The sequence below is a fragment of the Podarcis cretensis genome (genome assembly GCF_951804945.1).
Source record: "Podarcis cretensis genome assembly, chromosome: 3".
In the NCBI taxonomy this organism is placed as follows: Eukaryota; Metazoa; Chordata; class Lepidosauria; order Squamata; family Lacertidae; genus Podarcis; species Podarcis cretensis.
In genome coordinates, this window is record NC_137172.1 from 58,603,535 (window position 1) to 58,619,712 (window position 16,178).

Sequence of the window (16,178 nt, forward strand, 5' to 3'; positions counted from 1 at the left end):
TTAGAGATATATATCAGCAGCCAACCATTTGTAAATTGAGGCTGGAGTACATTTATGCAACTGGACTGGTGTTTAAATAAAGTAGTGAGAGATTAATTGAATATCTTGAGCTTCTGAAGTCTGACTTACAGCTTTCTAAGATTCAGAAGATTGATTCATTGCAAAACCAGATTTGACAGGTATTTGCATGGTAACACACATGTAGGATCCAGTCATGCTGTTGTGTCCACAGAAAATCTTCCACTAGGACCAGGTAAAATGAGTAGAAAGCTTCCTACATGATATTAGTGGCTTGAGCTGGCCGATTCTCTCTCCACTACCCACCTCGCTTCTTCCTGTACCATCTCAGTATGTCATACATTCAGGGAACTCATGTGTCCTTGCCAGGCCATTTTTAGTGGGGCGTTTATGCAATTTTTAATTTTATTCAAGCATTTGGTACACTGCTTTTCATCAAGAAAAAGATTGCAACCACTCCTATATCCACCCTCCTTATACTATACTAATTTTATGCCCCTGTGTACTCCTCTGTGAGTTAGGGATGGACAGGATTGAGCGGTTGGATGGAGCCTTGTATTTCTCTTTCCAGCAATTCCTGCAGCCAAGCTGGTGCCAAACATATTACTCTGCTTTACTTGGTTTCATATCAGTGAGGCCAAGAGGGGGACATCTTGTCATCTGGGCAGCCCAGGACCTGCATACACATTGCCCAGGCTTGCGCCCCGGGAGGCGCAGCGGTTTGACTTCACTCTCAGATCTAATGATCCCTATCCCAGAGTTAACAGCTGCTATATTAGGATTTTTTGTTTATGGGTGTTGATCTGTACAGAGATGGTCTACTGCAGTGGTTCCGAAGCCTTTTTTCTTCATGAACCACTTGAAAATTACCAAGGATCTTGATGGATCATTCAGTGATTTTTCTGCTTATTGTAGCAATTGTAACACACTGTGCTAGATGCTGTAGGGCTATTAACTTGTATGTTATTGCTTCTTCTTTTATTTCTTGCGTATCCAGTGCTAGTCCTACACAGAGTAGACCCAATGAAGTTGATAGACATGACTAAGTTCATTCATGTCAAAGAGTTCCTCTGAGAGGAACTTAGTTGGATAGAATTTAAACTGAAATACAATATAAGATATAGAATGCAAAAAAATACAGTTAAAAATCAATATGAATATTTAATGCACAGCTGTACCACCTCCTGTCTTCAAACACAAATTCACAGACATGCCATTGTCCACCTGAATGTAGCTTGTTGGCCACTGGCTTCCCATGGACCACTTCCCATAGAACCCTTGGTCTACTTTAAATGGTCTGCAAGACATAGCAAAAGCAGTAGAAAAGTTGGAAATTCAAAAGGAAACTATTAAATACTAATTGTTGTGGTTTGCATACAGCAATATATATATATATAGAGAGAGAGAGAGAGTTCCTATAAATTTTATTCATGAACATTTTGTTCTATGCTCATATTGCACACGATTCCCTTTCCCCATGCTTTTTAACTCTCAGAGTGATTCTACTTTTTCTGCCAAGCCCTTTATTGTATGACAGCTTATGCAAGCTAACGTCTTCCAAATGTCCTTTAAACTTTTTGAATGAAAATGTTTACTTTGGGAATAAATATTTGAGCTTTTGCATGAAAAACACTCCAGCAAATGTACATTAACTCGCACACATAATAATGTGTATATATAATGCACTGCAGTTTGGATTACTGATCTGGGAGTTGCAATTTTGACCACACTTGTAGAAATATTTGACTGTAACTGATTTGTTACATAAACAAATTGGTTGCAAACCAACAATGTACAATTATCCAGCTACATCCCAACCGCCATTTTCTTGTCACCAAATGTTTCTAAATGGATAGTCTGCTTTTCCACTTTATGTTGCCTATAAGTCAGCTTATTTTTCTAAAAGGTGGGGAGCGGAGCACACATATCCAGGAGAAAGAGCTGTCAGCCAGGCAAGATATTGCAGTAAAAATCTGGAAATCAAGGATAGTGTTTGGACCAGTGCATCATGGTGTGCTGGTACTTCTAAGTGGTTTCTTAATGAATTCTGTTTATGAAACCTTGAGAATTTTAATTTTGTAGGATGCTTACATCCTAAATCTAGAGCCTCTTAGGATAAACAAGTGGTGTGCCTCACCCCTTTTAATCCACCAACTCCCACCAAGTTTGCAAAAGCATTTATTATGACATTTATATCCCACTTTTTCTCAGAGCTTAAGGTAGTGTACATGGTTCCCCCCCTCACCCCATTTTATCGTTACAACAACTCTGTAAGTTGGTTAGGTTATGAGACAGCAACTGCCCTAAGGATACCCAGTGAGCTTCAAGAGAGAGTTGCAGATTTGAGCACTAGTCTCCTAGGTGAAATTCAACTCTCACCACCACACCACATTGCCTTATAATAAAATGCTCCTCAAACCACAAGTAAAAAATTAAGATTTCAACACTTTAGCAAGGCAATCTAAGAAGCCTTGGAATTGCTTGGAATTGAGGTGAAAAGGGATGGAATAAGGACTGATAGGTTCAAGAATCTCACACTGACAAAGGAGAAACAAGTTCTACAAAAAGTGCCAGTTTGAACCCAATTGGCACTTTTTCAGCAAGTCCTATGTCTTAGCTGCTGTTACAGTGCTTTACTTCTGTTGCTTTCCTTCCAAAAGCTTTGCACACAGCCACATTGTAAACAGAAGGAGGAGTTTTATCATTTTCTTCAAGCAGATTTAAACTTGGATGCCCTTAATCCTGCTCTGTAGCTCTTAAAGCTCAGAGTTCTCCGAAGGAACAGGTGAAGATTTAGTAGACTATCCTGACAGGGTTGTGCATTCTGTTATTAACATGCTTTCACCATCCTAAGGATACCCTCAAATCGTCAAGTAGATTTGCCTACCACATCATTGACAGCATGAAATTTATCTGAAGGTAGAAGGTAGAAACAGTTTCTTATAATGTGTGACCAGCAGACAAAGCAATTAGCACCTTTTAGTATTAAGTCTCTCTGCTCCACCCAGTTCTGTATTACAGGGGTCTAGAAAATGAACCATCTTTTTCTTCAAAAGCATTGCACTGTTCTAACCAAATCATATAATTGACAAAATGAATGGACATCCAGTATCCAGAAACTCAGTGATGCAATTTCTGAGGATTAAAATTGAGTTTATTTTCGGGCACTTGTCATATGTTTACCAGATTTCAGACAATTGTGTGGGATGGATTGTTGATAAGCCTCTGAATGAAGGGAAGACTGCGGTGCCTGCCTGGAGTTAATGCAGTCAAACTGTTTTCAATATGCCATAGATGTTGGAAGGGAAATACTGTGCATGCTATCACTCACACCAATAATAGTCATGAGAAATGATTTTGAGAAACAATATTGCCAAATTATCTGTCAAAATAGTGTGTTCTATTAACAATTTGTCAGCATAAACTTCACGTCAATGCATTTTAGATTTCTGAAAGGGCGCCAAATTTGTAACATCCAAACTAAGGTATTGTGGTATTTAATCCAGTGCTAGATGTCTGCTCCTGCAAGGAGGCTTCCCAAACCTTCCTTTTCACTGCAACTTCCTAAGCACATCACCAAGGAAAGGCCTAGGATGTGCTGCAATAATAGGATGGGAGAACTGCTTAAAATCTGACTGAGGTAGCTTGCAAAAAAGCTACTTTTGCAAGCTCTCATTCTCCGGTTCTTCCCTCTACTGCACTGCCTTGCTCCACTTTCCAGTTTCCCCCCTAAGTGTCCCTGGTTCCTTGGGGGGCACAGTAGGAAAGAGAGAATGAGAGGTACCCTACTTACACAGCACTGGATACTTGACGGACAGTGCCAACTGCTGACTAGAAGCAGCAGCAAATACATCATTCAATAGACAATAGTATTTTGGTTCCTCCTGTTAACCTAACACTATAATGCAGTACAGTTATGTTAAAGTACTATCCAAATAAGGGCAAAGCTTCTTTCAGAAACCCAATACTGTACTGAACCTATGTACATTTTTTAAAAAATGAAAGTTGCAGGCCTTCACATAAAGATTTACTTCTATTGGCTGTAAAAAGAAAGAAAGCTTGTTGACATTTGGTATACTGAGGAGAGTACAGAGCAGTAAGCCAGAAATGTGAACTCATTTGCAAAGACCAATAACAGTGAGATACATGAAGTTATGAACATTTCACAGCTGTTTGGCCATATGGGAAAACAACAACACTTATTTTCAATTTCTGTAAAATTCCTGGGCTATTTTATGAAAAGAGAGATCCTGTATTTGAAACCCTAGCTTCCCCCAACCCCAGTAGGTAACACTGAAAGATAGCACAGACATTCCCAGATAATTTTGCTTGGTGCTACAGCTGCCGAATTCAAGAAGCTGCATATATACCCCCATAAAATGCATTAAACTGCACCAGACAGCATTATTCTTTTAATGCTGATTTTCTAGGCTGACCCAAGTGAGGTAAAACATCTTAAATAATGAATCAAAATCTTAAAAAGTGGAAAAGATATTTCTGTATCATTTCCCACTACCTACACCCACTAGTTAGAATGCAGGCAATAGCATGTCTTGAAAAACATTCCGTAACACTGCCACTTTACAATAAATTAGTTAGTACTGCTTTTTTTAAAAAAAATATTGCTTTGGTTTTTTTATTACAGAAGGGTTTCAAGAAATATTATATTTATTTGCTTTGGTGTATTCCAATATTGTTGCAGAGATACATGATAGGCATTCTTCAAATTCATGCTTGTCATACTCCAGGAAAACATGGAAGCTGCAGAAGTCTGGAAAATAGGAAAAAAGTTAAGTATTTCAAGAATTCCTTTTTTCATTGTTTGAAGAAACGTCTTTTTTTGGTTCTCTCTTAAAAAAGGATATCAGACTGCAAATTATCTGTAACATTACTGTGCTTGAATTATTTTGCCTGGAGGGTAAGTAAAGCAAAACACTTAACTGTTCTACATGGTGTAGTGTACTTTCTCCTAATATAGACAGATCCCTAATGTATTATCCTACAGGTCTGTGTATGTTAGAGCAGTGAAGAAAAAATTATTCTCATCTTTCAGATTTATGTCAGTGCAACTACTCCAATCTCATACAGAATAAGTTTGCGAATGCCTTTTTCTTAATTAGAATACTTAATTAAACTATTATCAATGCTACAGAGAATTATAATTACAAGCATTATTACCAGCTAAGGTCCAATTCTACATATTTTTTCTGTTCATAAATTCCTGTAGAGACCAGAATACTCCACATCATTGATCCTTGGAATTTGAGGTTGTGTTATGTGAGTGTGGCCAGAAATAAAGGGCATGCAGCAGCTCACTGCAGCCAACATGCTACTACCCTGCAGGCCAGGGTAGAGATTTTTTTTCACCCCTGAGGACTGTATTCATTCATGGGAAAGTGGTTGAGGGCCATATGCAGTGGGTGGTGACAAAGCCTGAAGTAGGTGAGACTAAAGCCCATTCCTTGCTGTGTTCTGAGAAAGGAGCACAGCGAAGAAATGTAGAAGGGAAGAGATCACCAAGCGAGCATCTCTCTCCATTGTGAGCTCTCTGCAGGTCAAGCAAGGAGGAAGTGAGGGAGAAGGGATATGGCTTGGGGAAAATGAAAGAGGTTGGGTTAGGAGACTCGTGAAGCAGAGGTTCCCCATTTCAGCTGTAGGCCATGAAAATTGTGTTTTCCACCCCCCTTGGCAATTCTGCGCATAGTGTCAGTGGTTTCTTTTATCAGCTATAGATACATTAGCTATCATTTTGTAACTTCAAGGCTTGAAAATAGTACTGCACTCTGAAGAGGTGCCTATTATGATGGTCTGCAAGCTTCACATTGGTGCAGATCATGCTGAAAGCACCAATGTTTCCAGCATTACCTTCTGGGTTTATGATCAAAGTGCTGGTTATGATCCACCCTTCATGTCCTAGTTGCTGTTGGAGTGACTGCCTCTTCTCTTACATCCCACTGGCATCTCTTAAACCTGATGCTTGCTATAGTCTTATCTGAGTAGGCTGCTTGCATATACACCCATACTCATAAGTGGGTGTCAAGTGCATTACACTCCACTCCCACACAGCATCACTCCCTGTCACCTTCCACAAGTTAGAGGACCAAGTCTAAAATGAGGGTTGGGTGTGTGTGTGCTCCTTTGCACATGGAGGCATGTATAAGCCAGCATCATGTCTGAATAGGGCTTACCTGTACACTGAGTTTATGACCACAATGTCTGTAGAGATGTGGTCTGAACAGTGGCTCTATAGTTGTAGAATTCCTTTCCCCTTGTGTTCATCAAAGTCCAAGCATATTTCAGGAATGTAGGACTGGGTGATCCCAAGTAGCTGAGATCTTAACTGCTTTCCAAACGCTTAAGCACTTTGTGTGCAATTCAGAGTAATTAAAATCAATGGTTGTTTTGCAATTGACTTTAATAGGATGTGACTACGTCCCTGGAGTCTTAAAATAATCCACGGTGCATTTGCAAGGAAGGCATAAACTTGTTTATTCAATACTTGCTGGAATTCTCTGGAAAATTCAGGCAGTACTTTTTGTACTTGAAATGGGAACGAAAAGTATAATTGCAAAATGCACTTCATAAAGCCTGGGTGCAGAAGGTTACACAAAAGGGCTTTTGATATTCCTGTAAGAGAAGCTGGACCAAGCATAATGTTTTATTTGTTTATTTTTATTTAACAGCATTTATATAGTGCTTAACCATCCATAAACTAAGTGGTTTACAAAAAAATCCAATTTACAAAGAACTGGATGTCACCTATAAGATTTCCTTTAGCCAGTATCTGAATTGTTGCTATATTATGGAATGTTTTAAATGCTGATGTGCAAGATGTCACAAACTGAACTCAAAGTCTGGTGAATGAAGTGGAATATCAGCCTAACTCAAAGAAATCTGTGTAGGTACTAAGGACAGGAAGAGCTGTGTGATGCTGTCAGGAAATGGGATAGGCTCTCCAGGTTCCCCTTCCCAGCTGACTCCTTGGAATGCGGGATATTAAACCTTGGGCCTTATTCAAGCACAACACGAAGCTCTACCACTGAGCTATCTTCCCCAAAGAGGTTAGATAAGGTTGGGATAGAGAGCAGTATATATATCTCAATAGTGCAGAAATTAACTTGGTGGAACATACTCCCTCAGCCTTAGTTCCCCATCTTCTAGGAATACTTGCTGTATGTGGTGAGGGACACAGCAAGCTAATTTCTTCTGGCCCTCCCTGACTAACCAAGTCTCAGCTGCTCTCAACTGTAGACTTAACTTATAGAGTCATGCAGTTCGCTGGACTTTGCTGGATCCTGTTTCTTCCTCCCCACTTCCTCCACCCCATGGTGAAAATGAGAACTACAGTCATACCTCGGGTTACAGCCACTTCAGGCTGCGTTTTTTCAGGTTGTGAACTGCCGAAACCCGGAAGTACCGGAACGAGTTACTTCTGGGTTTCGGAGGTCACGCATGCACAGAAGCGCTAAATTGTGCTTTGCGCATGCGCAGAAGTGCCAAATCGCAACCCATGCATGTGTAGACACGGGTTGCGAACGCTGCGGGTTGTGAACATGCATCCCGCATGGATCACGTTCGCAACATGAGCATCCACTGTACCAAAACTGATGGGGCATTGGAGGAAATGATAAGCACTTAGCGAATTTAGATTGACGTTCCAAAGCATACAACTATTAGCAGTAAAACATAATCACATTCAAATTTAAATAAATAAATAAATAAATAACATAAGCGATTTCCTATGAAACATCCTTGATATATCTTATTAAAGATTTGGGTATGACACAGATGAAAGCCACAAGATGTGAGAAAAGAAACATTAAAAGTCTCTATTTGAAATCTCTTTAGCTCATTACTACTGTCAAACACCAAAGAGACTCATACTTAACAAGAACTTCCACTCACCTTATTTTTGTGCTTTTATTAAAACAACCCCTTGACTTGTTCCGTTTCAGGGTCCAGGTCAATGTCATAGAAGCAAGGCCTTGTAGGCAATCCTGGCATTGTGCTCATCTAGGGGAACAATGAACTAGAAGTTACGGTCCTGCAATTGTAAGCTGATAACCACACTGTGCATATACACCCATGATGAAGTGAAAGACCATTTTGTTCTTCGTGGGCTCATAATTTCACATGCATTGAAATGAAAAGAATCAAGCCATCTGTTACTCCAATCCCTTTTGCCAAATCAGGTTCAGAAACTTTAAACAGATTCACTTATGCCTCAGATTGCTTACAAATGTGTACAAGAACTTATGGAAAAGCAAAGTAAAAGCTATACTGTGTGAAACCCTGTGGTGCAGAATTTTAGGAAATGGTGCATTCTTCAGGAGGAATATGGCAAAGGAAGTAGGAATGTAGATAGTTAACAACAAAGAAGACATTCAGATAAATGCTGTACTAACGGAGAGGCCTGCATTCTGTATTAGGCTCCTCTAGCCAAGACACGTTTGAAAATGAGTTATCAATACCTAGATGTTATTTAATGCTCACATAGAGGTTATAGGCACACAACAGCATTTTCAACATCAAACAATTGTTCTGTAAACAGAAATAACCTTCCATAAATAATAAGTTAACTCATTACACAAGTAACAATAATGTTGTACAATATTTTATAATTAGTTGAAACTAATTTTGGCCCTGATAGTGCAAAATGGTTTAGATTAATTTGTGTGTCAGCAAAAAGAAAAAGTAAACTATATGAAGGCTCAACACAAATTCTGCAGATGTTCCTACATTTAAAATTATGCTGAATGAGAGGGATGCTTAACCCTTCCCAGCTTCCCCTGCAAATACCCTCCCCATTTTATCCCATCCCCATAAGCTCTAAAACAGGAAGGTAGCCCAGCTGGAGGAAACAATTCCCCTGGGAGACATTTGCAGGAAATTATGTCTGTGTGTGTATGTGTGCTTAAGGGGGTTAAGTACTTCTCTTTCCTTTCTACGAATTTTTCCTGCAGGTTTTCCTTCCCTTTATTCCCGTTATGTCAGTCCTATAGGGTTGGGACGATACATTTGCTAAGAAAGTCTTTTAGCTCCATTCTAAGATCATAATGATGGGAAATAAGACCCTTTCTCTCAGTGCACAAGCTGTCACTGGCAGAATTCAAAATCCCTTACTAAAAACTAGATTAATACAGAATTAAAGAGAACCACTGCCAATTTAGAACAGCTTGCCAAGCGTAATCTCTTAAAATGTCTGCTTTCACTAAACATAAAGGATTTCTTTTTTTGACAAAAGTGGGAGCACCACTAGGATCCTCCAGAGATACACATTTAGAGCATGTGTGCAGTGCTTCAATTTGTATTTGGATGCCATGCAGCTAATTTCCCATAAAACCGAAGCTGCCAGCTTAAGCATGCTTTCTGAAAAGTGTGCTTAATATGTTTACGGTTCAATTCTCAAATTAATAGTATGCCATTGTTTTGTTAAAACTAATGATACTTTGTTGTTTGCTAGTTATTAGTTGAAGTTAAATCTATTTCTTATTAGGTTATTCCAGAATAAAAGATCCTGTCAAATTTCCCCTCTGATTTTTGTGTCTAAATGAAAAGTCTAAAGCATTTCAAAGTGCAGGTTTTGTGCCACAATCATCTCTAAACCAAAGCCAAAGTCAACACATTTGCTTTTACAACATCTCAGCAAAGTGGGTTACACAGATCAATAATCACCTCCTTCCCTCAGCACTGTTGCCCCTTTCCAATCAGCAGTGGCAATTTATCATTTAAAAAATCTTAACTGCAGAGCTCCCATTTATTTGGTTCTTAGTTAAGAGCTTTCTGCAGGCACTGCTCATATGTATTCATTGTCCTGTATCAGGGCTCCTTAGTTGGCCGCCAAGTCCTCTCTCCAACAAACCATGGCCACCTGCCCCACACCTGTTGACACATATAATGAAAACAGGTAAAAACATGGTTGCAAAGAAATAGTTGGGAGCTTTAAAGGGTGTTCTGCTGATTGCGCCTTGGCAAAGTTAGACATGTTCTTAGCGCTGATCAGCTGTCCCATAGAGATCGGGAACGCTGTAGAGCAGCCAATCTTCCCTAAGCAGGGCTGACTGTAAATGCCAGTCAGCTGAACGGTGCTTAGAGCCAGCCCCCCGCAGGGAAACACTTCCTTCAGCAGCATGGTTCAATTTCACACTGTGCAGGCAAAGGGTCTCAGGTTGGAAGTTGCTGCCAGTCACCACCAGCAGTTGCAAACCTTGCTTCCTTTACCTGCAGTTTAAAATTAAGCCATGCCAGCAAAGGAAAACACTGCTCCTGGCATTATGATGGCACACAGGGGTGACATACAGGGTGCAGGGGAGAAACCATTCACACACAAGAAGAAGGTATCAGCAGGCTTGGGAGAACTCCAAGCTTTGCAAAAGTACGGGAATATTTTAATAGAAAACACAGAAGGAAGGGGCGTCACAAGAATAGCTTAATGAGACTACAGTTGCTTAGTGGGCATGGGATGCTGTCTGACTTGTAGGCAGACGTAGAAATGGGAGGGAGGGAGGGGAGAGAGGATGAATGGAATAGAAAGAAGTATCCTGGAAGAAGACATGGCTAGCTGGAACCCTGGACAGCTCCACACACTGCAACGTTTTGTTGCAGAATCACTTCTGGAGAAGAATAAAGAATTTGGTGAACACAGAAGGTCCACCTGATATTCTGAAGCTTCAGCCAACCCCACCTACATTGAACAAATTGCAGCCACAATTGACAGAAGAGCAGGTTTTTATTTTACCTTTTGAAAAATGGAAACATTCTCAAACGACTAGGTGCACCACAACTTCTGCACAGTGAAGTACACAGTACACATACTCTGCAAATAAGCATCTTTTCCCCAATAGTCCTGGGACTTTAATCAGTTACTTAAAATGGCCCAATAGATTTGAGGTATCGTGTTCCCATAATAAACGTCAGCACTCCTTGTTGTACTCAGTACGACTGGGAAATGGTTAATGCTTAAATAAAAGGAGAAAAATTATGTGAGAGGGGTATAATTTAATTAGGCTTTAGTAGTATAGTTTGGCTCAAAGAAACAAAGAGCATATATACTAAAGCTTTATTCAAGATGGAATTGGTTGTCATAGGCAATCCTCACAAAGCTCCCTTTCCTACAAAAACATAAAAACAAAATCCCAAAACCTCAGATTGAAAAAACAGATGCTTGGGGCAGGCAAGATGGGGCTGCCTTGGAAAAGAGTCAAGATTTTAAGAACTCTAATAATTTCAGACTTTCAGGCAACATTCTTTTCCCAAAACAATTGATAATACCTAAACAATTCTTTAAAAACATAATCTCGCTGTATACATTTAGTACCTCAAAACAAATACATGGGTTTATGAAAGCCATTAATCACAATTTTAAGCAGTTGGGGTGAGGGGAGATTAATAATGCACTTTTCTGAAGTTCTGCTTGGATTTGACGACATTTTTAGCCAAAGGTAAGAAGGTACTAAAACCATCACCACAGGAACCAGATTAGCCATGAATCATGGATACTGGGGAAAAAATGCTATCAAAACCCCACCCTTCCTATCCAGGTATTTGTTCAGAGATACTTTATAAAAATCAATTTCATACAAAGAGATGTAAATATCTAAATAAATAGTTACTATGATGTTTCTCAAGTAGTAGGCTGGGCACAAGTGAGATTCATGAGCCACCACAATCCAGCTATGCATTAATATAGTGAATTTTACAAGCATAGTAACATTTGAAAAGCACAAAATACTTAGTGCCAAATAAAGTTAAGAGATGCTTCATATACCCTATTTTCTTTATTGTAATCTGTTATGTTTTTAATATATTTTTAAATTGTTATAACACACTCTGGGACATTATGGTGAAGGATGGGTAAGAAATAGAAGTAGCTTATATGTAGGAAATCGGAGTCTCCATCTTGAAATTAAGCAGTTTGTATAAGAATTTAGCAGTGCCTGTTTTGAGCCAAATTCTGGGATTAGAACACAGTTGGGGACACTTTTCATCTGTCACTGCACATCTGTTAGTAACACGCTAATGACAGGAAAACTCATTTATTAGGCCTGTTAATGTGAAGCAAACTAATTGTTCCCTGAAGTAACAATTCCTGAATACAAATGTTCATATTTAGCATTAGTCCCCTAACTGCTTTTCTAATATAATATTATTTTACTATGTTTTCTGCTAAGCACCCAAATAAAATTGTTTTACTAGAACAGCCAAAGGAGGAAACAAGCGCCTGTGGAATCCCAGCCACTGTATAGAACATATTCTTCCAAGATCTCTGTTGAAATCTCAACTTAGTTGTGGACTTACTGGGTGACTAAGACAAGTTAATGCCTGAAATTCTGCTCCCCAGTCAGTTAAACAGAAACAGCTCTCCCCTCATCTCCTCACAGGGGTATCCAAAGAGTTTTTGGCACCCATCTGACTTGAGAGACAATGGAGTAATCCTCAGGGGATGAAGTGAAACCACTGTGTTACCACAGTGACCTCCCTGGGGCACGCACACTCCAGGGAAAGCCGTTTTAAACAAAAGGTCTTCAATACCTGCCTAAATATCAAATTGGTAGCGATTTGTCTAATTTCAGTTGGTACCAGGTTGGGCCTGCAACTCTAAGTCCACTAAATGTACCTGTATTTTTTTTTTTTTAATAATATTTATTAAAAAATTTCCAGAATAAAAAGGAAAAATAGCAAGAAAAAAAGAAAAAACAAATATGATTTACACTTGGTTTCAGTGGCATCTTTCCCGGACTTCCCCCCCCTCCCCCTCTTGTATTCCATTTCCCTTAAATTGATTCCACAGATTCTTACCCCAAATTTTAAAACCTTATTTATAATTTTAAATAACCCATTTATTCCAAATTAATTTATCTTATTTATCTTAATGAACCATTTCTCCTTATATTTTATATAATTCCCTAAGATCGACCCCATTTCCCTTCCACGAATTCCCCTATTTTCAAACAACAAACATGAAAAAAGAAAAGAAAGAAATAATATATAATTTTACAGCCTTTGGATTCCAAATCTCCCCCCCCCCATTCCCCGGTTCCAATCCTCAAAGTTCATCCATTGTCTACTGCCAGCCTGGTGTATCCACGTCTATATCTCAACTCCACTTTGCCGTCTTTTGATAGCTTTTAATTTCAGAAAGTCCAATCTCGAAAAAACTCTCAGAAAAAGTCATTGTTCTTCCATCCAGACCTCTATGTTTAAGAGTCTAACTTAAATTCTATTTCTTGGTCCTTTTAAAGTCTGGATGTTCCAAATACTCCGGCTTCAAATTTGGTCCAGCTCTTATTCCTCAGGTTGCTTTTTCCTGTTCTGCTGCAGAAACCTTCTAATTCAGAAACTTCTTGTTCTCCACAGAGGCTTTTGTTATTCAGGAACATAACTTGCGTCAAGTCCCTTCCTTTCTTCAATAGATAAATCCATTGTCTCCTTTAGTATAGAAACTGTAGACAAAATAATGCTTCGTTTTTGCAGCTTTCCCAAGAGATAACAGATCCTGCTCAAATTCATAGTATTTTTCCACTTGCTGCTACTGTTGCAATGTCCCAGCCTCCCTCTAGAGGGAATATGGTAACTTAATTTCTTTCAAAATCAGACCCAAAAGTCAAATAACTTGTTGCCTTTATTTCCAATAATTTATGTCCAAATTGTAACAAATCTAACCAGCAAAGCCATCGTAACAAAGTTCTCTTTTATTTTCCTGCTTTGACAGCTACTTTGACAGCTGTCAAAGTTTCTGTGTCTCTTCACCAGTCTCTCATAGCGGATCGTTCCCGGTTCCCGGAGGGGTTGCATTTTAGTTCCCACAAATCAGTCTTCTCCTCCAGCACAATTATTGTAATTTCCCTTCGTGAAGTTAAAATTTTTTTTCAGGTAAACAAGTTCATCTCTCGATCTTAGTTGTCAAATCCTTGCGTTGAGCCATCTACAACAGGGGGGGGCACTCCCCCCGCTCGCTCCAAATTCAAAGATCAAATTTCCCTTTTAAGTCCAATCAATTTACTCACGGGTTGTTCCTTTTAGTCCAAATCCGAAATTTTCAAAGAAGAAGTCGTTGCTCTCCGCCGAATGGCATGCGGCTTCGCTGGGCAGGGGAAGCATTGGACTCACAGCACCACACACCCCCCGTCACCCGCTCCACAGCCTTTAAAAAGGCTCCTTCGCGGGTCGGGGGGGCGCAAACGGTGCCCGCCGAGTCACCAAGTCCATGGGCATCTCCGCCCATGGTTTTTGAGGGTCCCCGCGTCGCCGGCACGGCAGGACCCGACCCCTACCCAGCCGACTCCCTCCGGAGCTCGGAGGGAGTCCGCCATTCGGCGATGGCGCCGACCCGGAAGTCCACTAAATGTACCTGTAGGGCATAAGCTATACAGTGGTACCTCTGGTTACGTACCGTATTTTTCGCTCTATAAGACGCACCAGATGACAAGACGCACCTAGTTTTTGGAGGAGAAAAACAAGAAAAAAAATATTCTGAATCCCAGAAGCTAGAACAGCAAGAGGGATCACTGCACAGTGAAAGCAGCAATCCCTCTTGCTGTTCTGGCTTCTGGGATAGCTGCACAGCCTGCATTCGCTCCATAAGACGCACACACATTTCCCCTTACTTTTTAGGAGGGAAAAAATGAGTCTTATAGAGCAAAAAATACGGTACTTAATTCATTCCGGAGGTCCGTTCTTAACCTGAAACTGTTCTTAACCTGAAGACCACTTTAGCTAATGGGGCCTCCCGCTGCTGCTGCGCCGCCGCCGTGTGATTTCTGTTCTCATCCTGAAGCAAAGTTCTTAACCTGAGGTACTATTTCTGGGTTAGTGGAGTCTGTAACCTGAAGCGTATGTAACCCAGGATACCACTGTACTCCCACCAGAGGAGCACAATTGCTCAGCTGGTGAGGTGGTCACATTAGTGTTTAAAGCCTTAAGAACTCCAGCCCAAAATATCTGAAAGGCCACTTCTTCCTCTGTAGACTCTAAGTTGTAGAACTCCATCCCCACAGAGGTGTGTCTGGGAACTTCATTATGCCGTTTCACATGAATGCTGAAGATGTACCTCTTTACCCTGGCTTTTGTTTTTAATGTTGCAGGTGAAGGGTGGATAACAAATCAATAATCTGCAATCTTACATGCTTGTTCTCTGACCCTACCTATTCAATACCGTGGTGACTGAAGCTATCCCCTGAGCCAGCGTTGCTCTGATAACGTTATAATCATAGAAGCATACAGTTGGAAGGGACCACAAGGATCATCTCGCCCAACCACCTGCAATGCAGGAATTTTTCACCCAACATGGGGCTTGAACCCAAAGTGCTGAGATTATGAATCTCATGGTCTACCAACTGAGCTATCAGAACACATCTTGCAGTTATAGCTACATCTCGGCATATACTAGTTTATTCATTCTCCAACTACCAGGTAGTCAACATGGTACCTTCCAGATATTGGACCACAGTTTTCACTGTTCCTGGCCATTGGCTATCTTGACTGGTGCTAATGGTAGCTGTAGTCCAACAGCATCTAGAAGGTGCCATATTAGCTGACCTTGCCCAAACATCCGCAGATGGGGTTGGTAGTATTATTGAACCATGAAATAAACATATTTAATACATTTTTTTAAAAAAAGTTAAACTGACTCAGGTTTCAAACAAACAAACCCAAAGGATGATGGATCCATTTTTCTTAAATCAAAAGGAGCTAATTTCTGGTGAAGCATTTTTGGCACAGAAGCCTTTCTACAACATCACTGTTTAGCCAGAGGCAAAATCAGCCAGGAATCATCTAGAGTTCAACTTGCCTCCTATTACTCCCCCTCTTCTGTGACCTCAAGTAAATTAAAGCTTTCCATCATGACAGGGTCTCAAATAATAAGCAGCTCAAGAGTTTAATAAATTCTTCAGCATATTTAAGGAAAAGTGATGCCATCAACCAACTAAAGTATTTTCCCACAGAAGGCATCCAAGTAAGTTCACAGTCCCCCTTAGAACGTAACTCCTTGGCAAAGCATGCATGTTCAGAACCAGCCAGCATTTCCAGCCATAGCTTATGTTGAGCAATCTTTTGATTAGAGAGAATAATATTTTGACATTACCTTCTGCTGCATATTTTTGTACTTAAATGTACAACATAGCTGTGCAGAAATGGTTGCTACCTTAAACACAGATATC

The 16,178-nt window shown here is 40.1% G+C and overlaps 1 protein-coding gene and 1 long non-coding RNA gene across 3 annotated transcripts in view; one reads left to right on the forward strand and one right to left on the reverse strand.

Annotated features, from left to right (window-relative positions):
- Nucleotides 1-3,150: 3,150 nt before the first annotated feature.
- Nucleotides 3,151-16,178, reverse strand: part of MTHFD1L (methylenetetrahydrofolate dehydrogenase (NADP+ dependent) 1 like) — a 114,081-nt gene continuing 101,053 nt past the window's right edge. The window contains exons 27-28 of the mRNA XM_079971512.1: nt 7,924-8,031; nt 3,151-4,789 (exon numbers count right to left, since the gene is read on the reverse strand). Coding sequence (XP_079827638.1) covers nt 7,942-8,031 — 90 coding nt within the window. The 3' untranslated portion in view covers nt 3,151-4,789; nt 7,924-7,941. The remainder of the gene's footprint in view (nt 4,790-7,923; nt 8,032-16,178) is intronic.
- LOC307213569 overlaps nt 4,815-16,178 on the forward strand; it is a 29,127-nt gene continuing 17,763 nt past the window's right edge. For both annotated transcript variants that reach the window (XR_013837564.1, XR_013837565.1), the window contains exons 1-2: nt 4,815-5,588; nt 7,974-8,070. This is a non-coding gene — a long non-coding RNA (uncharacterized lncRNA). The remainder of the gene's footprint in view (nt 5,589-7,973; nt 8,071-16,178) is intronic.